Genomic DNA, 23,743 nt, shown 5'->3' on the forward strand with positions numbered 1-23,743 from the left:
CTACCTAATTGGAAAATATGTAAAGTAACATGAAGCTTCGCGGATTCAATAAAATATTGAATGTAAAATTAAAAATTCGTACAAGAGATCCTTTTCAATAGAATTATATTCATCCTTTAAAATTTAATTCTTTAAAAGAGTTTTCCGCTGATATCCTCACACCTGTACAGGATTAAAGCAACCATATTTTGCTCCGTAAAAATCTGGCGTCCAACGATATCCAACTTTATACTTCACTACTATAAATACAGGAATCACTTTAACAGAGTCATTAAATGGTAGCATCTATCTAATTCGGTATAACATCCAAGTCAAACTGTAGTCAAATTTTGGTGCCTGTGGCTATTGGCCGGGCTAAATTAAGTCAAAATTGCGTGAAGTAATTACTTATCTCCTTTTTCATTTACGTATAGTACATAATGTACGTAAACGCATATTGTACTAGCGTCGCAATCACAATATAAAGACCATAGAATACAAAGCGTTATAAAAGGCTACATAATCCAAATGACTCATTGTCTTTGTTCCTGTATTGGTACATATGTATTTATTTGTGAAGGCCGTAGGCTTCTTTAAAAAAGAAAAATAAGTTTGCTACAGGGAAAACATAAGAAATTAGAGAAAGAACGATAGATTTTAAAGATTTGGAGGAGGAGCACGAGTCTGAAGGCTCCCCAATGCCGTGTATTTCTGTTCCTTCCTCTTTCAACAAACGAAGTAAAAATACATTATTCAATATATTATTTTCTCTAATTATTTTTGTTCAAAAGATTCCTTGGTCATCAACATTTAATAGAAATAGACTTGATATCTCAGAAAATTATTTTGTTGTGAAACCATTATTTTGATAGACATGGTTTGCGAAATCTGAAGAATAGAACAGAATATATAACACATTAAACTCATCGGGTAAGTTTGTAGAGTTTAGCCATGTTCAACTATAGAAGAGAATTTTTGTAATTGATCTAGCAGACCTATGACCATTCAAAGAATATTTTTTTTCTTTTTTGAGTCAGAGAATATAGAATCTTTTAAAAGCAGTTTCATATATGTATGGTAAATTTGACAAAATGATAAAAACAGATTACTAGGGGAAGACACATGCTGGATTTATTGAGTCTGAAATTTTGTTAAATGTTACTTCTATTTGGATATGAAATATAAAGTAAGAGTGTTTTTTATTTATTTATGAGGTTTAGGGTTATTTAGTGTTTCTTATTTATTTTTTTTGCATTCAGGTCCTATTGGGCTTCTGCACAAAATAAATCTACCTTTTCTATCATAAGCGCAAATTGGTACAACGATTAACATTCAGGTATTTCAGAACATACTGTCAGCATTTGAATTGCCCTGGTAAAACTAAACCAGTTAAACCGATAATGCAAAATCACAAGAACGTATCGGTGGCATTCATTTTTGCGAGAAAGAATCAGTGGCTGGTCTTCCTTATATAGGCAGATACTGTCACGTCATCTATTATATTTACTGGTTTCGACACGTACGGGAATTAGAAAGCCGCTATCTCAACTTTAGATGCCTTTAGATTCTAAAATTAGCAAGCTGCTACCCCGAGCATTGACTGGGATAACCAAGAACTAATCATAGGCAGCACAATCGCGCTGCCTAAGTAAAGAACGATGTTGGCACAATGTATTATTTATTTTTTGTTTTCTTCTTCCATACCAGGGCACTTCGTATCGAAGGAGTTGTCGTAGAAACTTCAAAAAAAGCTCATTCGATTGGAAATTGGAGTGGCTTGTGCCCTTTTTAATAGCCGAAAGTGATTGGAAGGCAACTAACCCTCCTTCCACACCCACCATTTCCCGAAACACATCCAATCAAGAGTTTGAGATAGCCATTTTGTTCAGCCTAGTTGATTTTTAGATAGAAATTATGTTTTTGAGGAGGAAACTCAATCACAGCCCTCAGGGCAAGGGTTGTAAGATATGCCCCGGGGGCATATAAGGTTCTGATAGAAAGCGTTGTCATAGAACCTTCAAAAAAGGCTCAATCGATTTGAAATTCAAAGGGCTAGTGCCCTTGTTAATAGTCGAAAGTGATTGGAAGGCAACTAACCCCCCTCTCACGCCCACCTTTTCTCCAAACACATCCAATCAAAATTTTGAGATAACTATTTTGTTTAACATAATTGAAAGATCTGGAAATTAGGTCTTTGAGGATGACAACCCTTCCCCAACCCTCAGGGCAAGGGTTGTAAGTTATGCTCTGGGGGCATATAAGGTTTTTATAGAAAGCGTTGTCGTAGAATATTCAAAAAGAGCTCATTAAATTTGAAAGTGAGATGGCAAGTGCATTTTTTAATAGTCGAAAGTAATTGGAAGGCAACTAACACCCCTTCCACGCCCACCATTTCCCCAAGCACATCCAATAAAAAGTTTGAGATAGCCATTTTGTTCCACGCTGTTGAAAGTTCTGGAAATTATACTTTTGAGCAGCAAACTCCGCCCACATTCTTCAGGGAAAGGGTTATAAGTTATGCCCTGGGGGCATATAAGGTTTTCATTAAAATCTTTGTCGTAGAATCTTGAAAAAGGGCTCATTCAATTGGAAATTCAAAGGACTAGTTCCCTTTTTCATAGTCGAAAGTGATTTGAGGGCAACTAACCCCCCTCTCATGCCCACCTTTCCCCCAAACACATCCAATCAAAATTTTTAGACAGTCATTTTATTCAACGTAGTTGAAAGTTTTGCAAATTAGGTCTTTAAGGATGACAACCCCTCACTCCCAAAAAAACAGCCCTCAGGGCAAGGGTTGTAAGTTATGCCCTGGGGGCATATAAGTTTTTTTTATAGAAAGCAATGTTGTAGAAACTTCAAAAAGGGCTCATATAATTGGAAATTGAAAAGGCTAGTGCCCTTTTCAATAGTCGGAGGTGATTGAAGGGCAACTAACCCCCCTCTCATGACCACCATTTCCCCAAACACATCCAATCAAAATTTTGAGATATCCATTTTGTTCAACGTAGTTGAAAGTTCTGGAAATTAGGTCTTTTAGAATGATATCCCCCTCAGAGCTCTCAGTGTAAGGGTTGTAAGTTATGCCCTGGGGGCATATAAGGTTTAAATAACAAGTTGTTGTAGAAATTTCATTGGAAATTGAAATTGCCTATTTTAATAGTCGAAAGTGAGTGGAGAGTAATTAACCCCCTCTCACGCCCACCATTTCCCCAAACATATTCAATCAAAGTTTAGAGATAGCCATTTTGTTCAACGTAGTTGAAAGTTCTGAAAATTATATTTTTAAGGATGACGAACCCCCCAGAGCCGCCAGGGCAAAGGTTTTAAGTTATGCCCTGGGGACATATATGGTTTTTAAAGATAGAGTTGTCGTAAAAACTTCAAAAGGGGCTCATTCGATTGGAAATTGAGAGGGTTAGTTCCTTTTTTAATAGTTGAACATCCCCAGACACATCCAATCAAAATTTTGAGATAGCCATTTTGTTTAACGTAGTTGAAAGTTCTGGAAATTAGGTCTTTGAGGATAACAAAAACCCTCACAGCCCTTTGAGTACGGGTTGTACGCCTAATTTATACCACGGGGCATATAAGGTGTTTATAGAAAGCGTTGTCGTAGAAACTCAAAAAGGGCTCATTCGATTGAAAATCGAAAGGCCTAGTGCCCTTTTTAATAGTCGAAAGGGATTGAAAGGCTTGACATTTTATAGTAAAAATCGATGTGGGTATAATGTATTATTTTTTTGTTATTGTTGTTTAGACCAGGGCGATTCGTATCGAAGGAGTTGTCGTAGGAACTTCGAAAAAGGGCTCATTAAAATGAAAATAGAAAGGGCTGATGCTCTCTTTATTAGTCGAAAGTGATTGGAGGGCAACTAATCCCCCTTCCACGCCCACCCTCCCATTTGCCCATTATGTTTCAGAACTAAATGTTGCCTTAAGATTAAATCAAAATGCACTGTGTTAATGCTAATTCTCAATATCCCAAGAACGACTGAGGGTATTATGTTCAAACTTTTGGGGCTACTTCTGCTGTTAAAGTTAACCAAATCAAAATAGCGTAGGTGTATCCAAGCTATCAAAGAAAGTAAACAGATTTTTTTTGCGAATGGTATCAAATTTTTCATTTCAGGTCAACTAGAGGAGGTGTGAAACTAAATTAAACACTGCTATTTGTGTCCGGATTTTTAAAAGGGTGTATGCTGTTAAAAATTGCTGAAAATTTTTCTCCAGCACACAAATAGCAGGCCAAACTATAAAGTCTTAAAAAAAAAGAAAAGATTTAAAGTATTATTTTCTTTTTCCCTGAAAACACTATGTCAATATAAAACGAACAGAAATTAATTTAATTTTTTGTTCCACAAAATAAGTTTTTCAAAGAAAAGTAAAGAACTCCATCAAACCAAAATTTGAAAAATTAAAATCAAATAATTTACCAACTTTGAAGCTACCACAAATCAGCATGTGTGAAACTACAAAAAAAAACTACCGTGAAACTACAAAAAATACAAATGAATGTGCATTGTCAGTTTAATATACATATACTGATATTTAGTAATCAAAATGTTAACATTATTTGATTTATTAAAGTTATAAAAGAAAAAACATTTATATTTTTTCAGTAAAGTGCAAATAATATTCTGGCCTTGGGAAGGCATAGGGATTTTGAGCCCAACTTATGTTAATTTCTGCTCGTTTTGAGTTTGACTCTGTTATTTATTAACTAAAAAAAAAAATTTTTTTTAAACTGAAAGTAAGGAGCGACATTAAAACTTAAAACGAACAGAAATTATTCCGTATATGAAAGGGGTTGTCCCCTCATCAACGCCTCGCTCTTTACGCTAAAGTTTTTTATTGTTTTAAAATATAAAGTTGTGAGACAGAGTCAAACTTTAGCGTAAAGAGCGAGGCGTTGAGGAGGGGACAGCCCGTTTCATATACGGAATAATTTCTGTTCGTTTTAAGTTTTAATATCACTCCTTACTTTCAGTTTAAAATTTTTTTTTTTTTTAGTTAATTTCTGAACGGTTTTGAATTAATGCAGCTTTGATTCTGGCTCACCGTACATGAATATTTAAAACGAAATTCGCATATTAATTTTCCCTTTTTTGGCTAAATGGCTTTCTCGAAATTTGGTTCTGACGTAACTTGCGAATTAAGTTACGTAATGAATTTCTATATTCGTATGTTTTAATTACGCATACTAGGGAGTTCGCTCCCTAGTCAATACCTCGCTCTTTACGCTTAAGTTCAAATTTTGTTTGAACCACAAACCCCTGAATCACAAAGGCCCGTTAATTAGAATAGATAGCTCTTTTGAAAGTACTACGAAACTTTAGCGTAAAGAGCGAGGTATTGACTAGGGGGCGAACCCTCTCATATACGTAATAATTTCTGTTCGTTTTAAGCTTTAATATTGCTCCTTTCTTTCAGTTGAAAAAACTTGTTTTTTTAAATTTAATTTCTGATCGTTTGTTAAATAATGCTGGGAAATCTGGCGCCCCCTTCATGGAAATGTTCCTTCCCCCAAGGAAATATCCTCCATGGAAAGATCCTCCCCCGTAACCCCTACTCGGACCCCGACCCCCCAGTAGAAAAAAAATTCATACTGAAAACACCTGTGTACTTCCCAGTAACCAATACTGTATGTAAACAATGGGCAAAGTTTATAAGTTGCAGCCCTTCCCCGGGAACTGTGGGGGCCTAAGTCATCCTCAAAGACATATTAATTAGATTTTCGACTATGCTGAACAAAATGGCTATCCCGAAATTTTGATTGGGTGAGTTTGGGAAAAAATGAGCGTGGGAGGGGGCCAAGTTACCCTCCAATTTTTTTGTCACTTAAAAAGCGCACTACAACTTTTAATTATCGTTCGAATGAGCCCTCTTGAGATATTCTAGGACTACTGGATCGATGCGATCACCCCTATGAAAATAAAAAAAACAAATAAACACGCATCCGTGATCTTTCTTCTGGCAAAAAAAAACAAAATTCCACATTTTCGCAGATAAGAGCTTGAAACTTCTTTAGTAGGGTTCTTTGATACGCTGAATTTGATGGTGTGATTTTCATTAGAGTTCTATGACTTTTAGGGGTTGTTTTCCACTTTTTTCGAAAATAAGGCAAATTTTCTCAGGCGCGTAACTTTTGTAGGATAAGACTAAACTTGAGGAAACTTATATATTTGAAATCAGCATAAAAATCTGATTCTTTTGATGTATCTATTGGTATCAAATTCTGTTCTTTAGAGTTTCGGTTACTATTGAGCCGGGTCGCTCCTTAGGCCTACTTACAGTTCGTTACCACGAACTGTTTGATTGTAATTTTTGTTCGTTTTGGGTTTCAAATATTTATCGATGCTGATTTGTGGTAGTTTCACGCTTGGTAAATTATTTGATTTTATTTTTGCTCATTTTTGGTTTAATGGAGTTCTTTACTTTTCTTTGAAAAACTTATTTTGTGGAAAAAGTTTTTTTAATTAATGTTAGTGAGAGCCGAAGTGTCTACTTCTCTAGTAAAAGTGTGACGTTCAAACCACCGATAGACGTTGTTGTTCCATAAATTTAATTTCTTTGTCAACAATAGCGAATTAAGTATGGATCATATATTCTTCTTACCTTCTTATTTATCAATATGAGGAGTATATTTAAAAATACGACCAACAACCTTCATTAACAGATAGATGATACAGCCAAAATGAGCGTCATATCCTCAATGTTTGTTTATTGGTGCAAAATGCATATATTGTTTTTATTTATATATTTTTGTCTTTTATAGGGTATGTCAGACATTGGATTATTAAGATAGTGGACGTAAAACTTTCACTTGCTCAAAATAAGTCAGATCAGCTATCTGGATTAAGGGGTGAGATTCAGTTGATAAAACAAAAAGGTTTGTTAAATTTGTTTCTTTAGAATACAAACTTTCTCCACAAATATATCGCGATTATACCTTGGTTCAAGTTTTTACGAATCTAATTTTAATATGGATATTGAAATCAAATTATTGAAGTATTTAGACCAAAGATAATACAAGTTTTCCTCATTTATGTGAGGGAATACTCTGAAAATTTTGGTATGCGCGTTAGTGTGAGGCCTACTTCACATGGTGTTGGGTTTTCCATGTGCTAGAAATATATGAATATGTTTACACGGTTAGTGGCAAAGAGCTTTGAGCTAAACTATAGAAAGAACACTCCCACGCACCACGTTTAAGATATCAAACGCACCATATTTAACCACAATAAAGACCTTGGAGCATTAAAAAAAGAAGCATACCACAATATTTCAAAGTGGCTCTCATAGCATTTAAATACACATATATTTTAGTTTGTAATTGGGACAAACTAAGTAGTTATTAGGAGTTATACAGTGGCTAGAACTGTATAATTCCTGATAATTGGATCAGTGCATGATCCGATTAAGCCAACTCATTTTCAATTCAAAATATACAAAATATACTTACACAGATAAAGATATAGACACAATGATTTAATGTAGGAAAAGATATAGCTGATATCATACCTTAGTTTTTATTAGATTTAAGCTTCCAGGACAACGCGAACGGTTGCAGAAGCCATTGGTTAATTACACCAACTGTCGTATTTAATTTGTTTAATCACCATCAACTAATGAAGCTGTAAGAAAATGTACAAAAGCTTCTTATTCTAATCAAATCACCACTGTGTTTCAGGAATCGTTCTAGAAGAATTAGGACAAGAAGTCCCATTCTTCCCAATAACAAATACTACACGTAAACAATGGGCAATTTTCTTAACATCCAGACCTTTCCTCAGGGGCTTTGGGGAGTCAAGTTATTCCCGAGGGCATAGTTCTTGGACCTTCTCAACTATGCTGAACAAAATGGCTATCTCTAAATTTTGATCGGACGACTTTGCGGGAAAAGGGGGTGGGAAGGGGACTTGTTGCCCTCCAATCCTTTTGATTACTTTAAAATAACACTAGAATTTTACTTCCAATCAAAAGAGCCCTCTCCCGATCTTCTAGAATCACTGGTTTAGTATGATCATCCCTGGTAAAAAAACAAAACAAGAAATATTTACGCAAACATGATCTTTCTGCGGGGAATAAATGCAAAATTCCACATTTTCGTATATAAGAGTTTCAAACCTCTACTGTAGGGTATGCTGAATCTGATGATGTGGTTCTCAGCAAGACCGCAAGACTCTTTTGAGCGAGAGACTTCACTCTTTACGCTAAAGTATGACTGTTTTCTAAATTCTTTAAGAATGATAACTAAAACAAGAAGGCCAGTGAATTGGCATAAGAAGCCTTTTTGCAGCATTAAAGTACTTTATTGTAACGAGCAAGGGGCATAAGATGGGGCAGCCCTTTTCATATATGGAATAATTTATGTTCATTTTAAGCTTTGGTGTTGCTCTTAACTTTCAGCCTAAAAAAGTGTCTTTTTAAATTTAATTTCCAATTATTTTTCCAAACAAGTCCTTGAATCAAAGTACTCCGTGGAACATTCCCCCTACCAAAAAAATTCCTACCAAGAAAAATCATGAAGAAATTCCTTCCTGCCAAGGTTAATTCCTTCTCTGATAACCCCTCCTGAAAATTTCCCAAAACAATTCCCCTGTGGATAAATCTCCCCATATACACACCACACCTGTACCTGCCAATAGAGAAAGTCAGACAAATAAAAATAATTCTATGCGTGGACTTAGGGATCTATTTACAGCTAGAAAATAATTGGCTCAAAAATCCATATAATCAATCCTCTTTTTTCTACTGCGCCAAAAACTTACGACCAACAGCCAAAATTTGAGCGATTTTGAGCTTGTTTTTTTTCCTGAAAATTTCTGGATAAAAAAAGTACTTAACTTTTATCTTACATTTTCTTTTAGTATGTCAAAAAAATTAAGTTATTCGAATTTGTCAGTTCATTGTTTCTTTTGGTTCCCATAGTCTCCAAAGAAAGGGTTTCACATATAGCCTAGTATTTTTTGTTATTGGGAAATACTGGGACAGTTGTTAGGGTGGTATTCTTCCAGGGGGGATTCCCAAGGGAAGAGTTTTCCACAGGAAAGACATTTTATGGGGGAACTTTCCAGGAGAAATTTTGCAGGGGGGAGGGGTGGATTTTCTGGCATTATTTCAAAAACGTCACGAATTAAATGACTAAGAATCAACTGGAAGTAAGGAGTAACATTAAAAATTAAAACGAACAAAAACTATTGTGTATATTAAGAAGGGACTGCCCCCCAGAAAAAATAGGTCAGGGCTGTGTTGCTTCTAAGTTAAACTCAAACTAAAAACAGGCAAGATTAATTTAACCTAACCCGAGGGAAGTAAAGAGCGAAGTTCAAACTTCGAAGAAACAAAAATTATTGCTTCACTGTTTATCTGACATATATCGATAAAGCTGGTGAAAGTAAACCGACTGATAGTATTTCTCTATGTTTGTATCATTACAGAAAACGAGCGCTTTACTGAAAACGCTCATAGGCCAGGAAAAGAAACAAAAATATTTATTTAGGAGTCAAAAGTGAGTACGTTGCCTGACAACAACAAACTAGTCAATAATACTTTTCATACTATTACATCAGCTGTGATATCAGTAGCTTTCAGTATACAATTACAATTATCTTAAAACTTAAGCATAAAAATAGATATTATTTTTGTAGCCGCAGAATTACTGGACAGCCCACACAAATAATGGATTGATTCATCAGGTAACATTTTGGTCTCACCAGCTATAGCACGAATAGTGAGTAATATACAATTTAAATTGTAAAAACACGCTTTAGTATAACTCGAAATGAAGAACAATTAAACCGTAATATGAACTCCAGAATTCGGGTTATTTCTCTCTATACAACGGAAAATTTCAAGTTATGATGCAAATTCTAAAGCTATAATCCTAATACTGTTAAGATGGCTTCACTTCGGACTTGTCTACAAACTAATCATGAAATGTCCTTTTCAGAACCAAAACAACATCCGACCATTGAATTCAACTCATTGTACAGAAGTGATACCAAGTTACAAGAAAGAAAAATAAAGCAGCAATCCTAAAATGCTTTATTTTTTTTCAAAAAGTTTTATTAATCGGTTTGCTTTAACTGTAACAAAACTCTTATATTGATTTGAGTTTTCAGTAAAGCACTAGTTTTCCATTATCATACAAACGTCGGGAAATATTATCAGTTGGTTTATATGAAGAAGTTTTATCAATATATTTTAGACAGTGAAGCAATAATTTTTGTGAGTTTTAAGTTTCAAGTTCGCTCTTTTCTTCCCTCAGAAAAACTTTGTGTTTTTAAGTTGTCTGTTAAGGGGGAGTCTATTTCAAGCCTTGCTTAAGTTTTGGTGGTAAAAACAAAAACTTTAAGGTAGCAAACATTACCCAAAGTAAATAACTTTTCGATTTTACTTTTTCCAGAGCAGCAATGGTCAGAGCTTGTAATTCAACTAAACAGTGAAGATGTTCAAAAAACCACATTACTGCTTGGTGCAGGACAATCTGTGTATATTAGACACCTACAAGACTACCAGGCTCTTGTTAAAGTTAGTAGCCTAGTTTGTTTCCTACCCTGAAAAAGGATCAAGAATTGCAAATTAGATACGTTATATATAATGAATTTACAAGTAGCCCTATGGATAGAGCTTGGTGTGTTTTAAAAACAAGTTTAAGGGGAGTGGGTACATAAACGATATTCAGTCCTCACTTCTGTGTGTGGTAATTTTTGTTCATTTTGAGTTTGAATGATTATTTGAATCTATTTCGCCTTGTCTTAGCTCTTTCTTTTAAAACCTTTTATTTCGGTCAGTTTTTTCTGTTTTAAAGTCAAGATTTTGGCTTGTTTTTATATTTCGGATACAGTTTTGCAACAAATTGTGATAATAGTTGCAGGCCTACTATAGAAAACTGGATGGATGGGATCGGAAAACATCCTTGGAATGAGTAGATTGTATATCTGCATAATTTTGTAGCTTGTTTAGGTCTGAGGCTATTCTGAACCCCCATCCTGCTATAACTTCTAATACAGACAAATAAATATTGATTGTTTTATTTCAAGAGTCTTAATGCATATATATATATATATATATATATATATATATATATATATATATATATATATATATATATATATATATATATATATATATATATTACTATGTCTTATATTATATGTCTTATATTATTATAATTACTATGTCTTTTCACAACTGATAATAAGAAATAAAAATAGACCGTTGACTAGATTTTTTCCGATTGAGATTCCTTTTGTTTTCCAATTTAAATTGAGATTTTGGATCTTAAGCAAAAACGCATTAAAATAATATTTTGAACTAAGAATCAATACTACCCCTTTTCTCTACAAAACTTTAATGCTCACGATTGTTCCCTTTCAGTCCCCTGAGTCAAAATTTAAAATCTACCTGACAACCTTGGCCGCTATTCCTCCAAGCTTCTGCTGGGTCTCTTAAACTGTTAACTTATCCAAATAGCCGTACTTGATATTTCAAATCCACCCTTTTGATGACCTAGATGCACATAGTGTCTTTTGAACTAGCTTAATATCCCTCTCATTATGCCCTGATATCTTTAACTTAATACTATAGTAATTCTTAAGATATTGAAAATGCATCATTTTGACAATAAGTATGCATTAAGTGTCTTTAGCTTATACCTCCTCCTTAACATTAACGGAAAGTTTCAACTTAATACCCAAAGCTGCCTCCGAGAAATCGCAAATACACCTTTTTGAGATGCACATAATGTCTTTGGTTTAAATTTAACATCTTCCTCAGTACTCCCAAATAAATTCAACTTCAATTTCCTTGACCGATCCTAAGATATAGTCCAGATACGACCTTCTGACAGGTTGGATTCACACTGTGTCTTATTGTTTAGCTCAATATCCTCTAAAAGTTAAAGCCTAATACCGTTAGCCGTTCCCAAAATAGGACATACACGCCCTTTTAACAACCTAGATGTCCATCGTGTCTTATGATACTGTCTAAAATCCCCCTTTACTTCCTTGAAAGGTTCAACTTAACACCCTAAGCTGTTCCTGAATAATTTTTCGAATATGCCATTTTGACAACCTAGATCCACTTTAAGTTTTTAAATTTAGTGCAATATCACCCTCAAAGTTCTCTGAAAATTTAAACTTAAAACCCTTAGCCATTCCTGTGATATAACAGATACACCCTTTTGACAACCTTGATACACATAGTGCGTTTCGATTTAGTTCAACGTTGCCCTTAATATTCGATCAAAGTTTTAACTTAATACCCTTGCTGTTCCTCAGATATTGCAGATGTAGTCTTTTGAAAACGTGGATGTAAATAGTGTCTTTTGATTTAGTTCGATAGCAACCTCCGCATTTCCAGAAATTTTAAATTAATAACTTTCGTTGTCCCCAAAAGTATTTCTGCTGCCATTGCTCCCAACGTTAAAATTGTGCAAATTGTGCAAAAATTAACATATAGTTGAAAAAAAAATATTAACTGTTAAGTGAAATTCCCTGATTACACACAGTGTAAAGTAGTAATGATGTATTGCCGAAAACACTTTTCCTTATCGAAGCAAAAATTAAAACCTAGGGAAAGCCAATATTTTTGTTTAAAACCTAGCTGAGTGGGACCACCGTTAATCAGTATTTTTTTTATTTTTATTTTACACAAAGGAAGTATTCATTAAAAAAAATGTATAACTTAATCATCCACAGTTTAATGTAAAACAGTGATAACCTCAATCAATTATATTTTCAGAAAGAGCTGGACCGAACCAAAAGAGGAATCATTACCTTAGAACCATGTTTAAGATGGATAAAAGAAATAAAGACTACTAAACTAAACGACTTGCCTACGATTGCCAAGTCGTTATCTGAGGACCTTTTGAGACAATGTTCCAAGGATCGAAATCTTTCTGATTCGTAAGCTATTCTTCATACATATTTCTCAAATAGTTACTTACAAGCTGTTCTTGTTACTTCTTAAGCTCTACCAAGTTTTACTTAACTTACTAAGGCTAATCAACACTGTTTTTGGACAAAGGTCGATTAGGTCTTTGTCATAACATGTCTAATCTGGGGTGGCCTACTTTTTTCGCTGCCCTGATGTGCCAATTATTAAAGTAAACTACCATTTAAAGTTACTTGTTAAAAATAAAATATCTTTGCCCACTCTGAGAATATTCCCATGCCATCAAAGTCAGTCTTAGTTGATAAATTTAATATTGTTTCTTTTATGCCAACCCGTAAAATTTCTTGGATAATTTTTCTTCTATTATGATAATGAGATTATCTTAGTTTTAGTCTCCTGCTGGATGTTACACTGCGTAAAGTGTCAGGTCTACCTCCTCCAATTGCTTCAGTTGGCTGTCAAAGCTTGTGCACCATAATTGTCAGTGTTTGTCACATACCCATGATGGCATCTTGCTGATTTTGGCATCGAATTATTTTTAAGACAAATTTTTCAATATCTTCCAATGTTATTAGGTTACCAAAGATTACTATTTAGTGCGGCTTAATACCCAGAAAGCACTAGTTTTACTTTTTCAGGAATTTTTGTAAGCAAGAATCTAACATGCCAACAGCACACTAGTTTAATAAATGAAGATGTCTTCTAATACATATTTTCTCACTATTCCTCTCCCTTACAGTCGTTCTCCCCTCTCTTTTGTCGTATCAACTAACCACATGCTTATATAAAATAATTTAAAAATTTCGTGGTAAAATTTCGTCCCGTTGATTCATTTATGTTTGTTAAATTTCATCTGTGAATCTATCTTAAGTTGTTCGTCATGAGTGGCACTTTTGTAACGAAAATCTTAGATAAAATTTACTCCAAAAACATTTTTGCTGCGGTATTGAAGTCAACACCTGGTGACTTCAATACCGCAGCAAAAATGTTTTTGGAGTAAATTTTATTTAAAATTTTTCTACTGGTGAAAAGATTTTCTACTGGCCTGACAAAAAAATAGCTCATCAGTAGTCTTATAGCTGCCAACGTTCTCTTAGTTTTTATCATTGTTAATAATTGGTTACCATTTTTAATTGTCTATGCACATTTACTTTCATTTTTTAATATTGCAGGATAGAAGTTACTAATATTATCCATCAGAGTGCATTTGACATTTTGAATGAAGCCACGACGTTTCTGAATATTGAAAAATTATTTGAAGGACATGTCGAAGAAGTTTTAAGACAAACCGAAGCTAAAAAAATATTTATTTCAAATGTTATTGGTGAAATAACAAAAGTAAGTATTTAAAGATATTTAAACTAATGACTGTTTCCTAAATTAAAAGGCGCCTAGCATAACCTAACTTTTTATATTAAAATGGGGTTTTTGTTGGAAAAAATTGGAAACTCTTTGTATTATCAGAAATGTCAAAAATTACCCGCTATGATATTAGAAAGACATATCGGGGCTTGGGTCAACTTTTACTATTCAGAGGTGGCATAAGAACGGTGTTCGACGAGGCTTCCCGCTGCACCTGGACTCTTTGACTTCCTCATAGACCAATTTCTGGACAGATTACTACTGACACAGCCGTTTGGCATTAATTTTTCCGAATAAGTTCTATGGTGTATCAACTTTGCTTACGGCGTGAAAAGAAAGTGTGAAAGTCTTTGTGAGCTCAAAATTGTTCTGAAAAACTGATGTTTGCTGCAGATAACCTTTGGTTTAAAAATTGACTATAGTTCATGACCAAAATAATACCTGTAGATATTGCACCATGCAGTGCCCAGTGTGTAGCAGGGAAGTTAGCATTATAAAAGTGGTTTACCTACTTTGGTTCATATGTCTGTTCAAATGGAAGTCTAGATATAGATATATAAGTAAGGGTGGCAAAGGCCGCTGCTGTCTTCCATAAATAATATTTCACAACTCCTTAGATCAGCCACCTCGCCAAGGCACAGATCTACTCTGTATTAGCTAGCGTTATATATTAATAATCAGATCAGTCATCCGGGCACAGATGATGAGTAAATGTTGCCCAGACAAAATACCTCGTACGATTCATGTTGGATTTGGAACCGACTGCAAATAGTTTCAAACACCCCCGAGGAAAATCACACACAAGGTGGGTGGGCATTGTCCCCGGTCAACTCAACACCCAAATCATTTAGCCCACCCACTGAAGCTATAACCCTCAACCAGAACATACTACTCTGGGGACGACTAACGGGGTCTGGTGCCCTTTACACTGGCACCTCTACCAATCAAAAACCATGAGTAAGTTAAATGAAGCCTAGGAATTTGCTTTGAACTTGCTAAGAATTTCAATTTTCACTGGAGATCTTTTACAATGGGGAGTTTTCCAGGGGATAAATCCAGAGGGACTTTTCCAGGGGATAATTCCAAAGGGACTTTTCTGAAGAAGCAACTTATTACAAGGGGGTTGAGGGTATTTGCAGTAAAACTCTTCCACAAAGGAGGGGATTTCCGGCTGTTTGTGTTAAAAACAATCATAAATTAAAGTCTTTTTCAAATGAACGTGGGCTAAGAAAAATTTTTCACCCAGAATTGTCCGCAAGAAATTTCCTGGAAATATTTTCAGCTGGAATGGAATTATCCGGGGAGAATTTTCCTGGCATGGGGGTATTTTTCGTCGGAAGAACTTTCCATGGAGGTATTTTTCGTGGAGGGAAGGAATTTTCTATGGAGGGATAGCCAGATTTCCTTGCATTATTAAAACAATTATCAGAAATTACATAAAGAACGAAATAAATTAAATAAAAATTAAATTAAATAATTTTTTTCAATTGAAAATAAGGAGCAACATCGAAATTTAAAATTAAAAACAGAAATTATAACGTATATGAAGAGGGTTGCCTCCTCCTCAATTCCTCGCAGTTTAAGCTATTTTTTTTAAGAACTTTTAATAAGGCTTATTATTCTAATTAAACGGCCCTTGTGTTTCAGGATTCATCCTTAAAAAATTGGGACAAAAAGTCAACTTTAGCGTACAGAGCGAGGTATTAAGGAGGAGGCAATTCCCCTCATATACGTTCGTTAATTTCTGTTCGTTTAAAGTTCCGATGATGCTCCTTACTTTCAGTTGAAAAAAACGTGTATTTTTATTTAATTGCATTAAAAGCTTTAGTTTCTGTTATACTATGGGATATCATTACGAGTTATTGCTGCCAAGCAAAGTAAGTGAAGAAAAAAAGAATCAAAACTATCTTAAAGAAATCAAATTCTGAAAAACACCTGTTCAAAATACTGGATATTTTTAGATTTCTGCTCCAATTCAAAAGGCTTACTATACCACAGGCAGCACATTAGCGCTGCCTAAGTAAAGAACCATGTATCATATTCGTTTATTTGTTTATTTATTCCCAGTCACTTGTAATAGATTAGAGCGGTTGGAGAAATTTAGGACGGGCGTCATTCACTTGAAGAAATAGTTTAGGTGCCCTTTTGAGAGTTAAAAGAAATTGGCGGGTAATCACCCCTATCCGTGTCCGCGGACATTTTAATCACTTAATATTAAATTTGTATGCTTTTTTTTTACTCTATTCTTAAAACTTAATAATATTTAGCCCTCGCTAAAACATAAAAAGGCCAAAGCTAATAAACCCATCTATGCTACTCTCCAAGATTTGTCTTACTCAATATGAAATTTTTATTTTTGCTTTGACTTAATTTTCGATAATAATGATATGTATCCCTAAGAAATTAACACACTTAACCAGACAATCCCCAGAAATTTTGATCCGTCCTATGGTTTTCCCTTTCCGAGCTCCAATTTCAATTATTTTTTTTACACTTAAATATACCATCAAAGCTAACATACTTATCAATGGTTCCCTCCGACATTTTATTTACGAAATAAGAAGTTTTTTTTCTACTCAATTTTGAAAGTATATTATATAAACCTCCCAAGCCCACTTAACACCTAATGATTAAAACGCCATGACAGCTAACATATTTATCCATCCTTCCCTCACAACTGTTTTTTCACGCTATGCGAAACTTCTATGTTTTACTACTCTATTAAAAAAAAAAAATAATACGAAATTTAGCCCTCAGGGTCCCTTAACACACCTAACCAGACAATCCTCTGACACATTAAACCATCTGATAAATTTTAACCTATAATTTTAAATTTTATAATGCTTTAACATACCATGAAAGCTAAAATGCTTATCCTTGCAATATTTAATTCCCTCAAATATTTTAATCACCTTATAGGAAATTTTTCTGTTTGTTTCGATTCTGTTTTTAAAACTAATAATATCTATTCCTCCAAAAACCAATTCACACGCCTAAACAGACAACCCCCGAAATTTTAGTCGTCTATTATTAAACTTATTTCCTTTGACTCTATTTTTGAAAATCAATTATATTTAGTGTTCACAAGACCGCTTTACACACATAGCTAGTTTACTCTCTGCACTTTAATCCCATAGTTTTATCTTCTTTTTGAAGTTTAACTTGATACTAGTTTAAGTGATAATACTAAAAAGAACAACATGGGGTAACTCAACGCACCCAAAATTCAAACCAACTATCTCCATATCCGAACTGCAACAATGCTAACAAATAGAAAAATGAACTCATGGAAGAAATTCAACAAACAAACAGATATTCAACAGAAATTCAACATGTTTTTTTTTCAGAAATTTATGCGAAGTTTCCCGTTGTGAAGTTTCCCGTATTGACACAAGATGGTTAAATTTCCTCATATTAAGTTTCATTAATAAAGCTGCTGTGTTTTGTGGTTTTTGCACAGGTTGAGCTGGCTTTGGTGGATTAAGTTGTTTTTTTTATTACAAGCTTTATTTAGTTTGGTTTCCCGTGCTGAGCTTCCCGTATTGACTAGAGAGGGCGGAATTTCACCATATTGAGTTTCTTTAAGGAATTGCGATATTTTATGTTTTTGTTTAGCTTGAACTGGTTTTAGTCGATTAACAGTTGTAAATTACGTAATGTTTTCAGAAGTAAATGCTAAATTTCTTCTTGTTGAGTTTTCCATATTGACTCAGGAGGTTTGGTGGAAAATAACTTGTTTTTGGTGGATCAGTCTGTTTTTTAGAGTTTTTGGCTACGTTAAATTGTGTGTTTAATGTTAAAAGTTGTTGAGTACATGGTATTTTGAGATGTGTATGCTGAGTTTCCCGTATTTTATAGTTTCTGTTTTAAGATTTTGCAAGTAAAGTAAAAATAGTTTTAGCATAATGATTTATGAAAGCAAGTAAAGTTTTATGATTTTAAAAGTAAAGAATAACGAACACATATAGCCCCTTTAAACGAGCAAATATGTATTTATTTATGCATGTATGTATGCATATTTTTTTTTCTTGAATAGGATTTTGAATGAATCCAAACAGCTAAATCAAAAAGCATGGACAAATTTATGATATAATGATGCACGAAAATGAAGCACACACAAGATCTGCTGTTAGAAGAGCAGCAGATTCCCTCCGACTGAACAAGGAACAGCAAAAATCACACTGAATTGTAACGGAAAACGCTGCACGACGAAATCTGCTTATTATAGAATAAAGCAACGCGTACGCTTAACGTCCTTGAGGGTTAGAAGACAAATCAAAACTAAAATGGGTTGAAAGAACGTTTTATTTTAGCGTTTGTGAGTCTTTGATTGATAAACAGGAATGAGGAATTAAAGTATAGTATCCATGACACTTGCAAAGTTACATAACATGACAAACGACTCTGAACAGGAATACTCCTGGTTATTTCCAAATTATATAACAACGCAATTAAACCAAAAATATGACGACTGGAGGATAGCTGAGAAAGAAGTTTTTTGCGTCTATGACGTCATGCAACTTTACATATTATTTTGAATCAATCCGAGGTGCTAAAGAAAAATGCATGGAAAAAAGACTGAGGTAATGATGCAGAAAAATGAAGTGCAAACAAGATCTGTGACCACAAGACATGTGACAACTAGTATGACACCAAACACATCGAGTCGTAAATAAAATTTGCGGTTAGAAGAGAAGCAGCAGTTAGAATCACAGCGAGCCCCCCCCCCCCAAAAAAAAAAATCCTATAAAATGGATGGTTCTTTGATACATTAACAGTAAGGATGAATTGAATTCACACCAGAATTTCTCAAGTCCGCTGAAATTACTTAATTGACACATCGTGACTTAAAACAAAAGAATAATGAATATATATATATATATATATATATATATATATATATATATATATATATATATATATATATATATATATATATATATATATATATATATATATATATATATATATATATATATATATATATATATATATATATATATATATATATATATATATATATATATATATATATATATATATACTATATATATATATATCATATATATATATATATATATATATATATATATATATATATATATATATATATATATATATATATACATATATATATATATATATATATATATATATATATATATATATATATATATATATATATATATATATATATATATATATATATATATATATATATATATATATATACTCAGTTTGAACGAGTAAATATGTTTTCATTTATGTATGCATGTATGCATAGACATGTGAGAACCAGCATCACACCGCACAACATCGATTCATAAATGAAATCTGCTGTTAGAAGAGAGAAACAGCAAAGAATCACAACGAGTCCCAAAATGAAGCATATCCTATAAAATCTATGATTCTTTGTTACATTATTAGTAAGGAGGACACGAATTCGCGCCAGAATTTCCCAAAATAAACTGAAATTGTGTATTTGATACATCATGACTTAAATGTAAAGAAAAACGAATATATATACTCCCTTCAAACGAGCAAATATGTATTTATTTGTGTATGTATGTGTGCATAATGTTTTTCTTGAAAATGATTTTGAATGAATCCAAACAGGTAATGGAAAAATCCAAAAGGCATGGAAAAATTCATGATGTAATGATGCACGAAAATCAAGAACAAACAAGATCTGTTGCTAGAATACATGCTACAACAAGCATCACTACGAATCTCAAATGAAAATAATGGAGAAAAAAATCTGCAGTTAGAAGAAAAGCGACAAGGATGATCACATCGAATTGTAAACGAAATAGGTGGTTGGAAGAGAAACAATAGTGAGAATCCCGACGAGTCTAAGAAGAAAACAAATCCTATAAAAAGGATGATTCACGCCAGAAATTGAATTCACGCCAGAAGTTCTTAGATTATGCTAATAAAGATTATAGAATCAAATATATACAAGCCTACCATTTGCCAAGCACCAAGGCTTGGGTGAAGCCCAGGCTCCTGGTACTATACAATATTACAGGAAATATTCAGAGATTTATGGGGCTGCTACCCTACGTCATATGTTGGTTTGGCCTGGGAATAATTTAACAATTATTACCTTTAAAGGATTGGATTCTTATGCTAATTCCAGACAAATGAAATTCATCAACATAATATTACCCATCCAAAGCTACGAGCCCGAGCAAATTTGGCCTATCTTCCAAAACGAGCGGAAACCTCCCAAGAAAATCATGTAATTTTATGACGTAGTTAATTTCGGAGACCACACTGCCTTTCCATGACGATAAAATAACAGTTCAAAATAGGGATAAAATCCTTTTTTAATAGACAGTGTATAATAAATTTCACAAAAAATACCAGATATTTCGGTCACATATACAGTGACCGAAATATCTGGTATTTTTTGTGAAATTTATTATGCACTGTCTATTAAAAAAGGATTTTATCCCTATTTTGAACCGTTATTTTATCATGTTATTTTAATAAAAAATATGCCATCAGATCAAGATTCTTTTTCCCATAGGGATGATCTCTACCGAGCCAATAGCCTTAGAAGACCAGGAGAAGGCTCATTATAGCGGATATTAAAAGTTCTGGTACCCTGTTTATTTGACCAAGAAGATTGGAGGGCGACCAGCCTTCCTCTCATTCCCATTTTTTCCCTTAGACATTCGATCGAAATTTTGAGATTGCCATTTGATTGAGCACAGTTGAAAGGTCCAATTATTATGTCTTTGGGGATTGGCCTGATCCCCCACGGGTTCGGGGAGAAGTGCTGTGATTTATGCAATTTGCCCATTGTTTATATATAGTATTTGTTCTTGGGAACTATACGAAATTTTTGGCAAGAATTTACTACGGGAGGAATTCGTCTCCCACGAATGGTAGCGAAAGAAATACCAGGTTACGTAACACGCGAAGAATGCATGAGTTGTGTGATGGACTCGAACCCCTCAGTTAAAGACCTCGTAGCGAAAGGAGAAACCTTCAAGGTTATCAGTGTTGTGGAAAGAGGAACGAGAAAAAACGTGATTATTGAAGTCAGCCCAATATTACGGAAGAAAATCCTTTCAAATCGTGGACTTAAGTTCGGGTTTTTAATGGTTGAATGCGAGGATCACATCAACATCATTCGTAGTACGAAGTGCTGGCTCTATGGTCATAAACTTTCGGTTTGTAAGGGTGATGTTGCGTGCTCATGGTGCATGGGTAACCATGCTTACGAGGACTGTGAAAAACCTTTTACAAGTCGCCCGGTGTGTCGGTCATGTAAAAAAAAAATGTCAAATGTGAGCCACATGCATCCCATGAATTTAAAAATGTCCAATTGCTCGCGAAATCACGGACCGTCTCAAGAAAAATATTCAGTATAACTGAATGCTCAAAATGACTTACTTAGTGCAAACAAACTGACATTTTTTTCAGATTAACCTTCAGCACTGTTATAGCGCACTAGTTCAGCTTCAGAAAACACTTTGCGACTTAAAACCAGATGTGGTATTGTTACAAGAACCGTATGTCAACAAGTTCGGAAAAATAACATGTGTACCAAGTGATTATTCAGTATTCTCAAAGTTTGATTTTGAGAAAAGATTCTTTAGTGCTGCAGTATTAGTTAAAAAAGAATTTAAGTGTGATATTCATTATGATGAGTCTACAAACGAGTGTGTCACCGTATCTATTTACTTGAAGTCAAGAATCATTACAGTGTCATCAGTATATTGCTCCCCTTCGCTGCAGTCCTTAGATTATCAGCTGAGTATTTTGGATAGAATGTGTAATTCTTTTTACGTGATAGGTGGGGATTTTAACGCTAAAAGTCTAATGTGGCTAAACGGTGTTTCTACAGATCATAAAGGAAAAGAATTAGAGGATTTTGTAACTTGTAAACAACTTGTTGTTACTAATGATCTTGATTCACCCACATATGATCATCATTATTCTAGCCCAGATGTAACGATTGCTAGTATACAACTTTTGACATATATTGAAAATTGGATAGTCCTACAAGACCCTCCTTCACTGTCAGACCATTTGTATATAAGTTTTGATCTCAGTTTTAGTGATGAGATTAGAGAGAAAAATGTGAACCAGCAATATAATTTTAAGAAGACTAATTGGGACGTATTTAGTGCTGTTTTACTGAAGCGTATTGATGGAGTTTTTGCATGTAATTTGGCTTCAGAAGAAGCAATTGATTCAGCCGTTGATAATTTAACTAAATTATTACAGAATGCTATAAAAGAATCGACTCCTATGTGTCATAATAATTTTTTAAGAAGATACTGCCGCTGGTGAACACCACAATTAAATGAGCTACTGAAAGAATATAGACGTAATACAAGAATTTTTAAAATATCAAGATCGATAGAAAGCGAATTAAATATGAAAAAGGCTAAAATTAAATATAATATGGAAATTTTGAACGCTAAAAAAGAAGATTAGAGGCGTTTTTGTGAAGAAAAGGGGACTGCGGATCCGTGGAATACAATTCATAAGATTTGTAGGTTGAAGGGTGGGTCTGCAAAGCCTATCCATATTAAAAAGAGTGATGGTACTTTTACGAATTCAATAACTGAAGCTGGGGATGTACTTTTAAATAAGTGGCTCACAAAAGATGAGATATTAGATGACAATAGCTATCATCATACAATTCGACAAGAATTAAGGAAGATATTAGAAGAAGATGTAGAAAATAGCGAGGGTTTTCAGTTTCAAGACCTTTTAGAAATTATCAAAAAATTAAAACCAATGAAAGCCCCAGGCCCAGATGGAACCTTAAATTTTATTTTGGAAAAAAAAATATGAATGTAATTGCACCAACTCTTTTGAAAATTTTAAACGCGTGTTTGAAAGTTTCGTATTTCCCTAAAGAATGGAAAAGGGCTAGTGTAATTGTAATAAATAAAAGGGTAAAAAAAAAATGACGGTAACGCCCGATCGTATCGCCCTATAAGTCTGCTTTCTAATTTAGGAAAAATTTTTGAGAAGTTAATAATGTGTAGACTTAATAATTTTAGTCAAGATAAAAATTTGATTTCTGATTATCAGTTTGGTTTTTCGAAAAATAAAAGCACGGTAGATGCGGCTGATAATTTGGTGACTATGGTTGAAAAAAAAATAAAAAGAAGAAGTTATGTAAATTCTGCATATTTTTTGATATAAAAGGGGAGTTCGATAATGCTTGGCATCCAGGAATTATTAAAAAGTTAAAGGAAAAAGAATGCCCTTCTGGCTTAATAAAATTAATACATAGTTGTATAACAGATCGAACAGTCGCATATGAAAATGGAAAATTACATTTACTAGAAAAGTCATGTCCACAAGGTGGAATTCTATCTGCTTTTCTTTGGCTTGTTAATATTAATGATGTTCTTGAAATTAATATAAATGAAAATTGTTTGATTCAAGCTTATGCTGATGACATATGTGTTATTATTACAGCAAAGAATGTAAGTACACTGGAAAAAGTAGCAAATAAGATTTTCGAGAG

The 23,743-nt window shown here is 33.7% G+C and overlaps 1 protein-coding gene across 1 annotated transcript in view; it reads left to right on the top strand.

Moving 5' to 3' along the window:
* The window catches only part of LOC148946191 (uncharacterized), a 389,952-nt gene that overhangs the window by 221,146 nt on the left and 145,063 nt on the right, over positions 1-23,743 (top strand). Inside the window, exons 4-7 of the mRNA XM_089097629.1 lie at positions 6,755-6,868; positions 10,388-10,512; positions 12,727-12,890; positions 14,052-14,217. Coding sequence (XP_088953755.1) covers positions 6,755-6,868; positions 10,388-10,512; positions 12,727-12,890; positions 14,052-14,217 — 569 coding nt within the window. The remainder of the gene's footprint in view (positions 1-6,754; positions 6,869-10,387; positions 10,513-12,726; positions 12,891-14,051; positions 14,218-23,743) is intronic.

This window comes from Artemia sp. Qi Xiang Cuo, chromosome 12 (assembly GCF_049724085.1).
Source record: "Artemia sp. Qi Xiang Cuo chromosome 12, ASM4972408v1, whole genome shotgun sequence".
Lineage (NCBI taxonomy): Eukaryota > Metazoa > Arthropoda > Branchiopoda > Anostraca > Artemiidae > Artemia > Artemia sp. Qi Xiang Cuo.